Below are 14,554 nucleotides of genomic sequence, written 5' to 3'. Positions count from 1 at the left end.
TGATAATTAATAAACCTAATGGGGAATAGGGTTTCTAGGGCACCCTTTATTAAATAACATGTGATATAGAATAGTGTGCCATGTATTGTAGTCCAAAATAGTTTAGTTCAATTATTATTCACCAGATGGTGGACAGTTTCTACATAGTTAGAGAGTAACAGGCTTTGATGAGCCCAGGGAGAGTGGAAGGACTCGAGGGACCAACAGCATGTGGTGTTACATATACTTGATGTACAAAATATTACCAACACATTCCAGTATAATTCAGCGACCTAAAGTCTCTGAATGTGTCAACGAAGTGTAAATTCCTTTTTTTTTGCACATCACCACAGATCATCTGTACACAGACACGTGTGAATAGCATTAGCTTTTTCTTGGCAGAGAAAAAGCAAGTGCATCTTGAAACCGAGAACATTATGATTTCTCTCACTCTATCGGAACACTTTACATTAACGCAGTAACACAGTGCGACTTTGGGGTTGTTTTTGCAGCAACATGTTTACAATGTAGTCGCGTTTTTTGTCATGCGTAACATTATGACCACCTTCCTAATATTGTGTAGGTCTCGACTGTGCCTCCAAGACAGTTCTGTGACTCATCACAGAATGGACACGGGTCTTCTGAGGGTGTCCTGTTGTGTCTGGCAACAGATTGTCATTAGTGGGGGTCTTTGGGCCCTGTGGGTTGAGGAGAGGGGCCTCTGTGGAACAGGTTCGTTCCAGTGCATCCCACAGATACTTGATCAGAAGGAAATTCGGAGGCGAGGTTAACACCTTGTGCTGTTTTTCAAGTTTTTTTTATTTAATTTTTTTTTTCGGTGTATGCAAACGCATAGTAACAACTCAGTTTAAACAGGGGTGCCCCTTCAGCAGAGGCAAACTGGCAAATGTTTGGGGCTCTCCAATAAGTGGGACCCCTAGTGGACATGCACTTATAGGTACTAAATAGAGGTGATGGCTGCCCCTAAAACCCTGCATGAGAAAATCTTCACGCTGTCATGTGATAAGCATTATTGTGAATTTATATTTGGTTTAACATATTTGCATGTCGGCCACCATTTGTGATTCCAATACCCACGTGTGTTTGTGTGGGGCGGGGTTGGGGGTGGGGCGGGCGTCCTCGGGTCTTCCTAAAGTCTAGGACCACCACCGGTTAAAATAAATAAATAAATAAATAACAACCATTTATCAAACCTAATCAGATATCAGGTTAATAGTTGGCGACTACAGCCTCACAGCACGTGAACGGTTAAACTTTACCCACACTATTGTTATGGGGAAGTGTAGCTATTTGACTCACAGACTCGCTGACTGCGCCTTCTCGCTATAGTCTTGCCCCAAGGTGGCGAGGCGAGGTCACAAGTTCCCAAGCACAGCCCCTGAGAGAAATCACGCACACCCCCACAGGGAGGGCGGTTCCTAAATCCACACGGAGAGGGATACACACGGGATCGGGGGAAGGAAAAAGAAAAAAAAAAAAGAAGTTAAGTCAAACCACTCTCACACCGAGTCAAACTTAGTGGAAGACACTGCGTCTGAGATCCGACAGGTGGAATGGCCAATCACCCATCGCACTCATCCAACGGCATGCAGGGTCTACGGAAGGAGCACCTGTACAAGGTGCTGGTCATCGGAGACCTCGGGGTTGGGAAGACTTCCATCATCAGACGGTACGTCCATCAGACCTACTCCACGAACTACCGGGCCACCATCGGGGTGGACTTCGCCTTGAAAGTGTTGAACTGGGATTCCGAGACGGTCCGGCTTCAGCTGTGGGACATTGCAGGTGGGGACACTGAAAAAGTTCAATATGCTATGTCTTGTGTCTGCTGCGTATAAAATCACTATCTCCTCCCGACACATTTGCAGGGAAAAGTAATGCTAAAAAATAGATGTAACGGATCTGCGTGGCATGCCATTTCATGGGTTATTTATTCGTTTATTTATTTGCTTCTCATGTTTAAGTGTGAAATAAACAACGATTCATTCCAAACTGAAAAAGTTAAAATGTTTAGCAATGATGTCTTAGTTCCTCAAAAGTTGATAGTTTGAGCAGATAAGTCCTATCTACGAGCTGACAGTGAGGCATGACTCTTATGAAACATTCACAGCTTGGAGATGCACTGTCACTGTGGAGAACTTGTTTCTGACACAAACGGCTCTCTCTCCCTCGCTCTCTCTCTCACACACACACAGACACACACACGCACACACCGTCGCAAATTGCTTGGAGAAGACCAGCATGCTGTTATCCAGTCATTCATTTAAGGTATGATGTTGTATCATGTGATTAGGCCCATGTGAGGGAGATTTAAAGGCCAGTCACAGGAGTGTCATTGTAGTCTAAATACTAAACAAAACATGCTGGCATGACACACACACACACACATTAAATTGAATCAGTCACATCTGAAACGCTGGAACAGGCCAAGTGGGAGCACTCTGCTTTGTTATGTTTTACGGGGTACATGTCAGCCTACATGTTGCACTTTGAAGTCATGCTAAGCTGTAAATTGCACCACCGGCTCATTGAATGACAGTGTGTCAGGTGACATTGTGTATGTCTGACGCAGCTGTCACGCAGATGACAGTTCCTCGTAAGCGGGCGGACATCATTCATGCGCTGCCTCGCGTCGAAAGGAGGAAGCTGCTCATCCATCGTCAGTCAGATTTTCCATTTCCTCTAAATTGCGCTGCATAGCAGCATTTTGTCCTCGTCAGAGTACACGCAGGGAAGCCAAGAGCGGCTCGTCATTCATTAATATTCATCAGCTGTGTAAACCAGTCTGCTGAGAAGACCCAGTATAAACAACAAGCTCAAAGCACACACCTACACGCTCAGGTCTGGACCAACGAGTACTACCATTAGACAGCAGAGCACACACCCTGCGGTAATGTCCTGTTGACATGCAACCTGCTTCTCGAGCACCTACTCTTCCCCTCCTTTAAGTGGGTTGGTTATCAGCAAGAACAAGCGGTTGCATTGAGCGTCTGTTTAAGTGCAACGTGACAGCAAGTCCACAGGAATGTGCTGTATCGTGGGTATGCGGCCTAATGCCAGACGAATTAGTTGTTTTGCTCCCAAAGGAAAAAAAAATGCAGGAAAACAATGGAAACGGGTCAATGACCTGATGGCTGGGAACGGCAGCGTTAACCACGCCGATGAATGAACCTCTCTCTGTGCTTTTGTGTCTGCTCATCACAGGTCAGGAGCGCTTCGGGAACATGACGCGAGTTTACTACCGAGAAGCGATGGGAGCCCTCATCGTGTTCGACGTGACGCGGCCGACGACCTTCGAGGCCGTCATCAAGTGGAAGGAGGACCTGGATTCAAAGCTAATGCTGACTAACGGACAAAGCATCGCCACTGTGCTGCTGGCTAACAAGTGTGACCAGGGCAGGGAGTTGACCAACAACGGCATCAAAATGGACCAGTTCTGCAAAGACCACGGATTTGCCGGTTGGTTTGAGACGTCTGCTAAGGTGAGAACAGAGTGTGGTTAAAAGTTCTGGTTGGCAACTTGTCGCTGATGGCTGAGATCGCTGATAAGTGGGGGATAACTACTAACCCTTATCTATCCAGTGCTAGAGAATCACTGAACTGGTCGCTAGCTGCAACTTAATAGTTAACAGACATCTGTAAAAAAAAAAACAAAAAAAACACGCTTCCCAAAAATGCACTACTTAATCATCAAAATGGTAATGAATGGGACTGAATCTAGGCCTTTTACAGAGGATGCCTGGCAAGCCCAGTGGAGATCCTCTCCCACTCAGATCATATCGGTCGGTAGCAAACAGAGCCGGCTGGAATTTCATATCCTCATGGAAGGTGGCTCTGTGAGAAACATTTACAAAGCAGGGTCAGAACAAGGTATCAGCGCGATTATCAGCCGCTGTCTGGTGTTCAGACAATGGATTCAGGCCGTAATCCAAACCCATATACTATACAACGAGCATCTGATGGACCATTAAACATTATTAGTTTATTTATTACAGTATTAAGAGGCAAGCTGTAATGTTATATGGCAATAAAAGAGACTTTTAAGTGTACTTATAATGTACAGTATATGGGTATGTGTATATCCATGGATCTTAACAGTACATTAAAATATAACATTCTGTTAGTTTGATCAAATATTTTCTGCACTTTGTTTGTCCTAATCTTTGTAGGCCTGCCAAAAAAAAGTATATTTAAGTTTTTTTTTGTTGCACACGAGTTCAAATTGCAACTGCTCCGTAGTGTTAACACAGAGCTTTAAATTCTGCTAATGCTGTCTTCATTTACACATCCTCTGTTAACACCAGCGTGTGGGAGCGCTGTAAGTGGGCCGCCATCTTTGTGGCATCAAGGCTCAACATTCTGAAAGGTCAGAGTTTATAAGGCGCGGGGTCTGCCAGAAGTGTCAGAGCGAGACGGCGTAAAGCAAACAGATGTGCTCGCCCTCCTTCAGGAAGAACGACTGCCACATTTACGTGACGGTGCACCTGACTGTTTGCATGAAACAGAGAGCGTGGCGTGACTTAATCACGGCGCGCTAGCTTCCGTCGCCGAGCACTGACAGGAGGGCAACTAAAGCCGGAATGCCATGTGGTTAGCTGAACGGTGGCAATTGATTTAGTAACTTTTGCTCAAGCCGTAACTAACGGCAGTCAATCTCTCTCCTTCAGGACAACCTCAACATCAGCGAAGCCGCAAACTTCCTGGTCAAGCACATCATGGCCACGGAGAACGACATCCTGAAATCCGTGGTACCGGACACCATCTCGCCGCAGCTCGACTCCAACAGGCAGATAAGCTGCTCCGGCTGCTTCAAGTAATGAAGGGAGGGAGTGGAAAAAAATAAAAAATGGACGATGAGGGACACATGTATCACGCAACCTTCCTAGGAAGTCTCAGTAGTATCTACAGTTTGGCTCGTGTTGGTCCAAACCGGAGTCGAACATTTTAGTTTGCTGCACTTTCGTGGCGCAAACCAAAGCTGGCAAACTAAAAGTCAAATGGACTCATTGCACATGTATTTAACAACGTTTTGAACGTGATGTGAGTGTGAAGTGTTTGACAGGAGAACAAGTATACAGTAACACTGCTGTCTGTTGCATTCTCGTCTATCCGTTTTTTGTGTCGTTTGTTTTTTTTTTCCATTTCAAGCAAGTATGATTGTGTTCCAGCGCTCCCCTTGTTTACTTCATGTCCGCGTGAACTTGATAAACCGTGGAAGACGAACCGTTTTCCTTTAACGTTATTCCGCATGAGCCAAAGAAAGTCCTATTGACGCTTCTCAGTGGACTCCAGATTTGCCTTTGTGTGTCATTATGTGATATTTGCACATATGTTGTTGTTTTTTTAATGATTTTAAGTTATTTACATGATGCTTTTATGAGTGTAATGCTGGTTAATGTACTCTGTTAAACTGCTTAAAACTTGTCCTACAACGGACTGCTGTGTAACCTTTATTTTATTAGGCAGTTGAGGTAACAACATATATATATTTAGAGCGAAGAGTCGGAGCGGCTCGGAGAGAATTAGAGAGTTAAACACTTACGCACTTTTGTGCAGATCCACTGGAGGAGCTCCAGATGTGTTTTTTTTTTTTTTTATGTCTCAAGTTTGGCTTTTAGAGCTGTTCAGCTCCTACACCTGATTAACGCGATTTCTATTTTTACCAGACCCTGCGTGTGCGTGTGTGTGCGCGTTGTTTTTCTTCATACGAAGAACAGTCAATTTTCTAGTTGTAAACTGGGCACTCTCTGAAGTTCTTATGCCAAAACCTATCCCTCGGTATCCATGGTAACTGGAGTCCTTTTTTTTTTTTTTTACGGATGTCCTCTAACATCCACGTGAAGCTATTTCTCGCTGTACGATGCTGACACACACACACACACACACACACACACACACACAGGCTGGTACACGTACACTCATAGATTGATATTTCTGACTCTCCTTGTTCTTGTCCTCATCTACACTGTTCTGTTTCGCCTCTATACATTTTTTATCCCATTTTTTTTCTTGTTCTCTCGTGAATGTACAGTGCGTTTGGGGCATTATATATCCTCTACCAGGCTGCACTGTGAACCCTGAGAGGCAGCACTTTAATTGGTGATTCGACACGAAGCCTCTGATTGAATGTGTAGATCTTCTGAGTAACCTGGCACCTGTGAAACACGTGGCAGTAGTACCATCTGTGTGTCTTTTTTTTCTGCTGCCAGCGGTAAAATCAGAGTCTCCTAACCTCACATGAACCCAGAATCGGTTGCTCAAGTTGTAACATGCAGCACATCTGGATAAAACCAAGCGTATTGTGTGATCGGTTACCAACAGCATCATGGATTCACATACATAAAGGTTGCGGTGGATTAAAACAACGCCCTCTCCACTGTTCAAGCTTTGCTGTAGCAGTTCTGCTCATCATGAGGACATCATGCATCACATGACATCAGCGTAGCATCACATTATAGATGCGACTAAACTGGAGTGAGAGGGAGCGCCCGCATTGCACGTGCAGACACGGGACAACGTCTCGCACCTCACCACTTGCGGATCAGACGTGCATTGTTCGTTCTGAAACAGTGAAATAAATGAACCTTTTCGTATGATGTGATGTGATATGACGCTGCCGCGTGACCTCGGCGCCCCTTCCAGAGACGGCAAATCTGCGTTTTATTAGTTTAGACGGAGATATGTGCGTCTGCATGTGGGCTCGGGCTGATCCAGGACTCTCAGGTTCTCATTAGGTTCGTTAGGCTCATGACTGTGCGGCCTGTGGGATTAGATTTGGTTGACTTGGGAGGGACGGGGAGGGCGCCGCGTGTTGGGCTACCACCCATCAAACGATCCAAAAATGCTTTGCATTTATTTTGTCATTTGCAGTTCATAAAAAAAATAAATAAATAAAATATTTTAAAGGAGACTGGGGTAAATGAGACAAGTAGTTTAAGCAACTAACTTAAGTAGTTAATGTTATTGATGTTGATGAAGTTATATGCTTGTGGCTGTAAATCACTAAGGATTATATTTCAAGAGATGCTGTTAAAATAAAACAATAACAACACATTTTTTATTCCCTTTGGGTAGATCCTTTTTTTAGATCGAAATGTCACCGTTTTGCTCTATTAATTAATTGTGTGTCGACTGGTGCCACAGATCTAACTGTTCATTACTGGCATATTCAGCCCAGCATTTCATCCTCTCTGTAGCTCTCAGGCTCTGCCAGAGAACCACCTCCAGAAACTGCCCTCATATTTTCAGCGAGAGGAAGGGGAAAGAGGGAGGGAGAGAATCCGTTATTAAGAAAAAAAAAAAGATGTGACAGATAAGATCCCACACTTCATCTTAAAAACCTCACGGCAACAAACGGTCACCGGCGCCTCACCGAGAGTGTATTCATGTCATGTCTCCAGCTGCCTTTGAAAAACAGAATTCACCCAGATCATGTAAGAGGATCATGTAAAAACTCTATTAGATCAGAACACATTTAGCCAGCGTAATCACGTTAAGATATACACAGTCTTGCAAGTTATATAAGGGTGTAAGAGAGAGTCTCTGTCCTCGCACTCACTGTCAGGAACTGTTCTCGTGGAGCCATCTACTGTCAAGTTGGTCACACTGCAGTCTCATATGCTGTAAAAGGAACGTAGCAGAAGAATCAATTCTACCAGTTCTACTTTTATAAGTTTAATAATTGCCTTAGACTAACGTAACACCTGTGACCTTATAATGTGCGCCATGGTTGACCCATAAAATGAGTTTTCTCAAGATGTCTCGTTTCAACAGAAAGAAACCGAAAGCGCGGTCGCACACAAGATTTGAGAATGACTGGTTTTTAAACTTAATCACATCGGGTGAACACTCAGGCTTTCCCAGGCAAACGACCTCCTCCATCAGGATAATTATCTCGTATTAAAGCCCTCAGGGGTCGTCCACTTTCAGTTCCCACGCAGTCTATTACTCTAAGCTGACCTGCTTGACCTCTGTGGCCCCCTGGATTTTTTTTCTTCTTCTTCTTCTTCTTCTTCTTCTTCTTCTTCTTCTTCTTCTTTCTCCTGTGAGAATGGGCAACTTCATTGGCATGAACAAATGTTAGTTTAGTTTTGTTATCATGTGAAGTTGAGAAAAAAAGAAAAGAAAAGACAAAATGAAAGAAGGAGAACAGTGACGATAAAGAGAAACTGAGAAATTGATACTAAGATTCAGGATGTAGAAACATGAAAGATTAAAAGTATTTAATTATTAATATATCTATTCAGGTTGCAGGATGAGTCCACAGAACAGAAAACCTTGACAGCTCAGCTATTTATCACTCTCTGAATACATTTTACTTCTGATTAACATTAGGCAACTAAAAAAAAGATGACGAGATTATGGAAATGAACAATTATTTTGTCACACTCAAAATCAAATAACACACATAGAAGAAGATTTATTCGTGCCGTATACACTCCAGTACAAATCTGTATACCGTGCACAGACACTAGAGGGCGCTATGCACCAGCATGATTATCTTGGACTGAATGTGCAGTCTGCATTCAGCTCTGTGGCAGAATGAATATCTCCACATTCCTTTGTCATTAACCATCACTAGACGTCCCACAAATGTTCACTTGATGGTTAAATCATTTAAAGAACACCTGGGATGATTATTACGAGTGACAAGAATTCTACAAATACTGTAGGTTGGAAATATAGTACAGCAAAAAGGCGATCAGAAGGAATCATTGGAGAAGTTGCAAAGCTGGATTTCTGTGAAGAGCCCTGAGAGTCTCATATTTACAATAAGCAGGAGTAAAAAAAAAAAAAAAAGTCATAGTAATGCAGAGATGCACATAACAGAATAGGAGACACGAAGTATAAACACAAATCTGCTTGTACTGCATCTATAAATGTGTTATTGACACATTGTTCACTTGACCCTTTTGGCAGTAAAGTACATAAAGGTGATAAAAAGCTGATTAGGCTGTGAGTAACACGCGATATTTCCATCTAATAAAAATCAAAAAGAGCACAGTGCCTGCTACAGTAAAGACCATGAGGCAGTTTTCCTCCTAAATGTGTGCTTTGCTCACATATCAAAGCCAAAGTGCAGAACTTTTAAGTGAATTTCTGAGGTCTGTGTGAGTGAGTCATGTGAAGCTCTGAGAAGAGGTGTGTGCAACTCAAAAGAGCCGTGTCACTGTGGGCAGCTTAGGAGAGGCTACCACAGTGACAGCCAGAACAAAAAAAAACAAAAAAAACAAAACAAAAAAAAAAAAAGAGCCAGGCAGAAGAGTCAGCCAGGCTGAAGGTAAACACGGTACTCTGAGTTGTTGGGTTGTGTGGCTATGGAGCAAAATACAGTGCTGTGTTGTTGTGCTCTGAGTCTTGGAGGACGGCACCAACACTGTCTGCGAGAGGTACGTGAAATTACTGGGTGGACACCTGAGAATCCGATTGTATCAAACTGTATAAAATGCTTTCAAAAGCAAACGATTAGGAGAAGTCATCCTGAGGTAATTAAGCAGTAAAGCATGTTACTGATATAAAGGCAGACCATTGTTCCCTCTGATTTGTGACTGAAGCTGCGAATGACTCAGTTGTAAAGTTTAACACCTTTAATGTGCATCCTAACAGAGCTGGTTTGTTTTCCCCATTTTAACCAGACACTGTTATATTTAAATCAACAGGGGGTCCACAACCCTTAGGGGGTCTGCAGGGGCACTGCAGGGGGGACGCAATATCTTTGGTTGATTAGACATTTTTATATATATTTTTTTATTATTATTTTTTTTAAATTTTCACTAATTTAAATTTCTTTAAATACACATTAACATGAATCCAACATATTTTTGTAGGAAAGGGATAAGGGATAGCTTAATATTGGATGCAAACTGATAATAATAATGCATATTTATTAAAAGCACCAGGCCAAATTTAATATAGAACACATGTAATAGGTATGGGGTCCCTACTTAATCTCTCAGTTTGGGGGCCTGAACACCTGGATGGACACCCAACCCATAATTACACATTTTCTGAATTAATAAGGCAGCATTTAAGTCAATTTAAACATCTGCTTATAAGAGTCTTCTGTTGTCACCATGCGTCAGAGCGTACTACACGGCAATGTCCTTTTAGGCTACGTGACGTGACATTAGGTACAGTACGGTTTAATATCCAGTTTGATGTCACAGCCTCAAGCACCACGGTCCTACTTGTAGCAGCGCGTGTGAAAGCGACGTTACCTAAAGCGAACGCTGCCCTGTGACTGTGTCCCTGCCGGAGGTGGACGGAGCGTCCTCGGGCTCCGTGTACATGTCGGGGCCCACGAGCGATACCTGGGGCTGGAGTGGCATCCCGTGCTGTAAAAGAAGTCTGTCTATGTGAGGAAGTATGGAGGACAGAGGGCAGTCAGGGGAGGTGTATTTGGCCAGCACCTGCAGCTGCTCCGGCTGCAGACCGGCTTCGCCACAGACCCTCTGGCACAAGGACGAGACGCTGCGACACGTTTTCTGCTTCAGCTGACTCAAGTGGCTCTTCTCCACGATCAGCTTCTCCCTCTCTGTCTTCTGCAACATACGAACCACATAGTCTTATTAGTGTGGCTTGTAAGAAAGACAGGATTTATGTTTTCTCTTCAAAATGAAATTGTATCTATACCAGCTTGTTGATTTCACACTGCAGGTTGTATATGCAGTCCAGCTTTCTCTTGCGGCAGCGCTGGGCGGCGAGGCGGTTTTTGCTGCGTCTCCTCATATCATGGACAAACTCTAGCTGCTCACGCGTGAACTCGTGCTGCTTCAGCAGCTGCTGGAAGTCGTTTCGGCTCAGGTCCACTATCCAGTCCACAGAGAATGGCAGCTGTATCTGAGGAAACCCCAACAGAAACATAAAGGTTAAATCTTTATGGCAAAACATTTCTCATTCTCTTCTTCTATAACTAGGTCAGGTCTCCGGTCTATCGCAGGGCTAAGACAGAGAGGCAAACAACTGCACTCTCGCCTACAGCCAATTTAGAATCACCAATTAACCTAACAAGCATGTCTTTGGATGGTGGGAGGAGGCCGGAGAACATGCAAACTCTACACAGAATATATCTATTTAACATCAAGCTTTAGATAATGAGAGATTATCTAAATTAATCAGTTAATCATTATAAATGTTGTGAAAAATCACTTTGACTTGCTTGTCTAATTACATAAGAAAGTCAAACTGATCACTATCAACGTGTGTTTCTTAGGTTTTAAGAAATTGAGACCGGTCTTAGTTTTACGAATTAAAACGAAATGAAACGAAGTGGGTTCAGCCAAAAATGCATACTTAGTCCAGACAGTTATATTTTTACCGAGCTGTTAATTGTTAACTCCGCAAATCTGCTGATATGTGACGGGAAAGCACACCCACCCCTTCATTACAACAGTATAAATCTTTCCGTGTTCTATCTTGGGTAAATAAAAGAAATGCTCCCTTGTGAGATGACCTTAGCTTTGTCTGCACGGTTTGTGCTTTCTGTCAAATCCACATGGTCAGCCTGGACAGTTAAACGTGAGATTCCTCAAATCTGTCGCCTGGCCTGTAGTCAACTCAGCAGGCTGAGTCGCGTTTTTTAGCCGAACTGGACTCTGAACCAATTAGCAGGACACATACACACCAAGGCACAAAGGATCTCTGGGCGAATGATTAACCGATCACCATCGCAAATCTCCCCTCTGTTACATGAATGGCATTTGCGTATGATAAAACACACCTTTAAGCCTTATCTAAAGCAAACATAGTGACATAATCCACAGGTAGGGTGACACTTATGGACGCAGGCTAATTTCAGAACAATGTGGAACTCGCAGTCAGGAGGCAGCAGGCAAACAGATCAGAGCTGAGGATTATTTGACAAACTTCCTTCACGCTTCCCCTGCTCACCTGCCTGGCTCTCTCTCTTGTGTAGGACTCACTGTCTCCCTCCGTTTCCGTCTCCGAGTCTCCATCCTCCCCTGAAGTCAGGGATGATACACCCGACTGAGATGCCCCCTCGCACTCAGACAGCCCCGCCGCTTTCCATAAACACTTCCTCTGGTCCACATCCTGGAAAAAGTTGCTTCGGGTGGAGCTGAAGTTGCTGTGAAACGCCAGCCACTCTGAAGGTGTGCTTTGCACCATCCCTGCGTCAGCAGAGCTTCCCGCCTCGGGGTCCTGGGGGTTCAGCTGAGAGAAGCACGAGTCTGACCCCAACCGCTGTGCCAGGTGCTCAGCTACCTCTTTCTCCATTGTGCTTCTCTCTCTGGTATTATTTACTGAAAAGGCTACTCTTTCCATGCTGCCGCACTGTCCTCCTTTTTGTCCTTTTGGACAGGGATTGTCTGCCCTTTTGCTCACAGTTGCCTCAGCCTTTTGATGAATGGGGACTTGTTCCAGTGGCCTTGCTTTCCTGTCTTCTTTAATGTCCGTGTCAAAACCTTCCTGGCCTAGTGACCCGGTGAGGTCCTCACTTGCAGCCCTCTGAGGGCACTGGTGCAATATTAACCCTGATGACCTCTTCCCCAGTTTGGTGTTTGGCTCTAAGGAGACGTCCCTGACATTGGACATGACCGAATAGTTGGTTGTTTTTGTGGTATGCGGCATCTCTTCCTCCATTTTCATATTGATTTCCCCTATTTCCATTTCATTCTTCACATTCAGGTCATGTGTTTGAGTTTTCCAAGGCTCCTCAGCCTCTTTTTTCCCCGGTCTGACCGCATTTGAGGTTGAATTTCCAGGGAATTTAGTCTCAGTTTCGTTCTTACTGTTTGTATAACTGGGGCATGGCAAGCAGGAGAGTTTAGAGTCATCCGCCGCCACTTGATTAGTCAGACTTTTGTCTGTGACACAAGTTTCCTTTCCGCAAGCTTGCTGGAACTTGCGATACTTTGGACACTGCATGAAACGGCCGTTTGTCGCCTCGGCTGCAGGTGCAAGAGTGTCTGTACCGCTCAGACTTCCCATTTTACTGGTCACAGATTTGTTACAGTCCCAAAGCACTTCCTGCTGAGATGATGAGTCAGCAACTGGTTTTACTTCTTTCTCATCCAACAAAGCCTCGTCGGAATCTGTGCCACAGTTGCATTTCTTCTTGCAGCACGTCTTTTCGGTAAAAGAGCCCTCGCTGCTGGATAAGAACTTCGGGAGGAGGAATTCAAAACACGCCTCGTCGAAGTCTCTGAACCCCAGAATGGAAGCCGAGTTTCGGATTTCTAAGACATCGTGTTTTCCGAAGAGCAGCTTGGATGTGTAGGCAAACTTCAGCAAGGGTTCAAAGCCAGCGGCGGTCACCTGTAAGAGTAGAGAAATGGTATACATGAGGGGTCGGATTGGACAGATCTACGTTGTGTACACTGATCAGTATACAGGCCCAGGTGTCATAATAGACCTTCTGATCTACTAAATACAAACCTGCTCGGAAATAAAGATGAAGAATGTACTGGCTCAGGAATTAATGAATGGGACAGTGGAATTTCGGTTTCAGAGGTTTTGTTCTGAATTTACTTACAGATGGGATTTAAATGGAGACGTGTGAAGATGTGTCAAAGAAAGACAGTAGCTGATATAAGTCATAATAAACAAAAGAAAAGTGTGGGGGTTCTTACACTTTGTTTTAACCTTAACTGAGAATTTTACTTTTTATTCTATTTGTGTCTCTGCTGACAGATGACACGTTCATGTTCCTGCTGTGCTGCCTCCAGTCTGGCAGGCCATGACGTAAATGCCATTGAAAAAAAAAATCCCCAACTTCTCCACCATTATCACTTGATGAGGAAATGAGCCCTTTAGTCACTTTTCTCACTTCACTTTCAAATCGATCCGCTGTGTAAATGCTCTGTGTGTGTCTGTGTGGCACCAGGGGACATCTCACCTCTGGTGGTAGAGTGATTACAGCCCCATGCTGTGTGAGGGAAGAGATCCTCTGCGTGAAGTACTCGCTACAGGAAGCGAGCACAGAGCGGTGGGCTCTGAAACTCTGACCCTCCACCACCACGGTAACGTCGCACAACATGTCCCGGCGACGCTGCTCGTCCAGGGAGTGCAGCACATGGGAGGAATGCACTGAAGACTCAAATGTAAACACAGACGACCGGGGGGCGGACATGGCAATCAGGGACATCTATGTGTACACAAAAACACACAGACGCACTCTCAAATTTAACTTTCCATCACTACACATTACATACTTCAAAAAAAACAAAACAAGAAAAAACTTTAAAATAACAACAAAATGTGCCTACCTTTTAAAAATGACTTCCAGGTTTCTTATGCTGTGAAAAAAAAGCCGTAGGTGCTGAGCTCACATGGTTATTTCTAAATGGAATGCCGTCCAACCAAGCTACCATTCCCAGAAAGACTTATCTCAACACGGCTACAAACTAAAAACTGAGCTTGACTCAGTCATATGGCCTGTGTGTGAGTATGCGAGAGGGAGGGAGGGAGGGACGCAGGGCGACGTAGAGGGAGTGTGCGCGTCAGTGCGCGCGCGTGTGTGCGTGTTGCAACCACTCTGGGCGTGACAGAGCAGCGCTGACTCATGCACTCCTGCTGATAAAGGATGAGCAAGCAC

At 44.3% G+C, this 14,554-nt stretch overlaps 2 protein-coding genes across 2 annotated transcripts; one reads left to right on the top strand and one right to left on the bottom strand.

Annotated features, from left to right (window-relative positions):
• Positions 1-1,325: 1,325 nt before the first annotated feature.
• Positions 1,326-5,436, top strand: rab38b (RAB38b, member of RAS oncogene family). The gene is made up of 3 exons (XM_047607343.1): positions 1,326-1,785; positions 3,205-3,482; positions 4,668-5,436. Exons 1-3 carry the CDS (start codon positions 1,554-1,556, stop codon positions 4,815-4,817), a joined length of 660 nt encoding a protein of 219 aa, XP_047463299.1. The 5' UTR covers positions 1,326-1,553; the 3' UTR covers positions 4,818-5,436.
• A 2,771-nt stretch (positions 5,437-8,207) lies between these two features.
• bach1b (BTB and CNC homology 1, basic leucine zipper transcription factor 1 b) lies at positions 8,208-14,402 on the bottom strand. The gene is made up of 5 exons (XM_047607341.1): positions 14,226-14,402; positions 13,856-14,104; positions 11,890-13,275; positions 10,633-10,839; positions 8,208-10,541 (listed from the first exon to the last, which is right to left on the bottom strand). The coding sequence occupies exons 2-5, from the start codon at positions 14,102-14,104 to the stop codon at positions 10,218-10,220; spliced, it is 2,166 nt and encodes a 721-aa protein (XP_047463297.1). The 5' UTR covers positions 14,226-14,402; the 3' UTR covers positions 8,208-10,217.
• Positions 14,403-14,554: the final 152 nt, after the last annotated feature.

This window comes from Mugil cephalus, chromosome 15 (genome assembly GCF_022458985.1).
Source record: "Mugil cephalus isolate CIBA_MC_2020 chromosome 15, CIBA_Mcephalus_1.1, whole genome shotgun sequence".
Classification (NCBI taxonomy): domain Eukaryota; kingdom Metazoa; phylum Chordata; class Actinopteri; order Mugiliformes; family Mugilidae; genus Mugil; species Mugil cephalus.
Note: the sequence above shows the minus strand (reverse complement) of the source record. Positions and strands in the feature narration are given on the sequence as shown.

What these genes read in the sequence shown, in the direction of transcription:
- bach1b (XM_047607341.1), bottom strand. Translation starts at nt 14,104, where the DNA reads ATGTCCCTGATTGCCATGTCCGCCCCCCGGTCGTCTGTGTTTACATTT. An exon ending in TAATCACTCTACCACCAGAG is followed by an intron (nt 13,276 to 13,855) that starts GTGAGATGTCCC and finishes CTACTCTTACAG; the next exon opens with GTGACCGCCGCTGGCTTTGA. An exon ending in AGTGTGAAATCAACAAGCTG is followed by an intron (nt 10,542 to 10,632) that starts GTATAGATACAA and finishes CGTATGTTGCAG; the next exon opens with AAGACAGAGAGGGAGAAGCT.
- rab38b (XM_047607343.1), top strand. Translation starts at nt 1,554, where the DNA reads ATGGCCAATCACCCATCGCACTCATCCAACGGCATGCAGGGTCTACGG. An exon ending in TCAGCTGTGGGACATTGCAG is followed by an intron (nt 1,786 to 3,204) that starts GTGGGGACACTG and finishes TGCTCATCACAG; the next exon opens with GTCAGGAGCGCTTCGGGAAC. An exon ending in GGTTTGAGACGTCTGCTAAG is followed by an intron (nt 3,483 to 4,667) that starts GTGAGAACAGAG and finishes TCTCTCCTTCAG; the next exon opens with GACAACCTCAACATCAGCGA.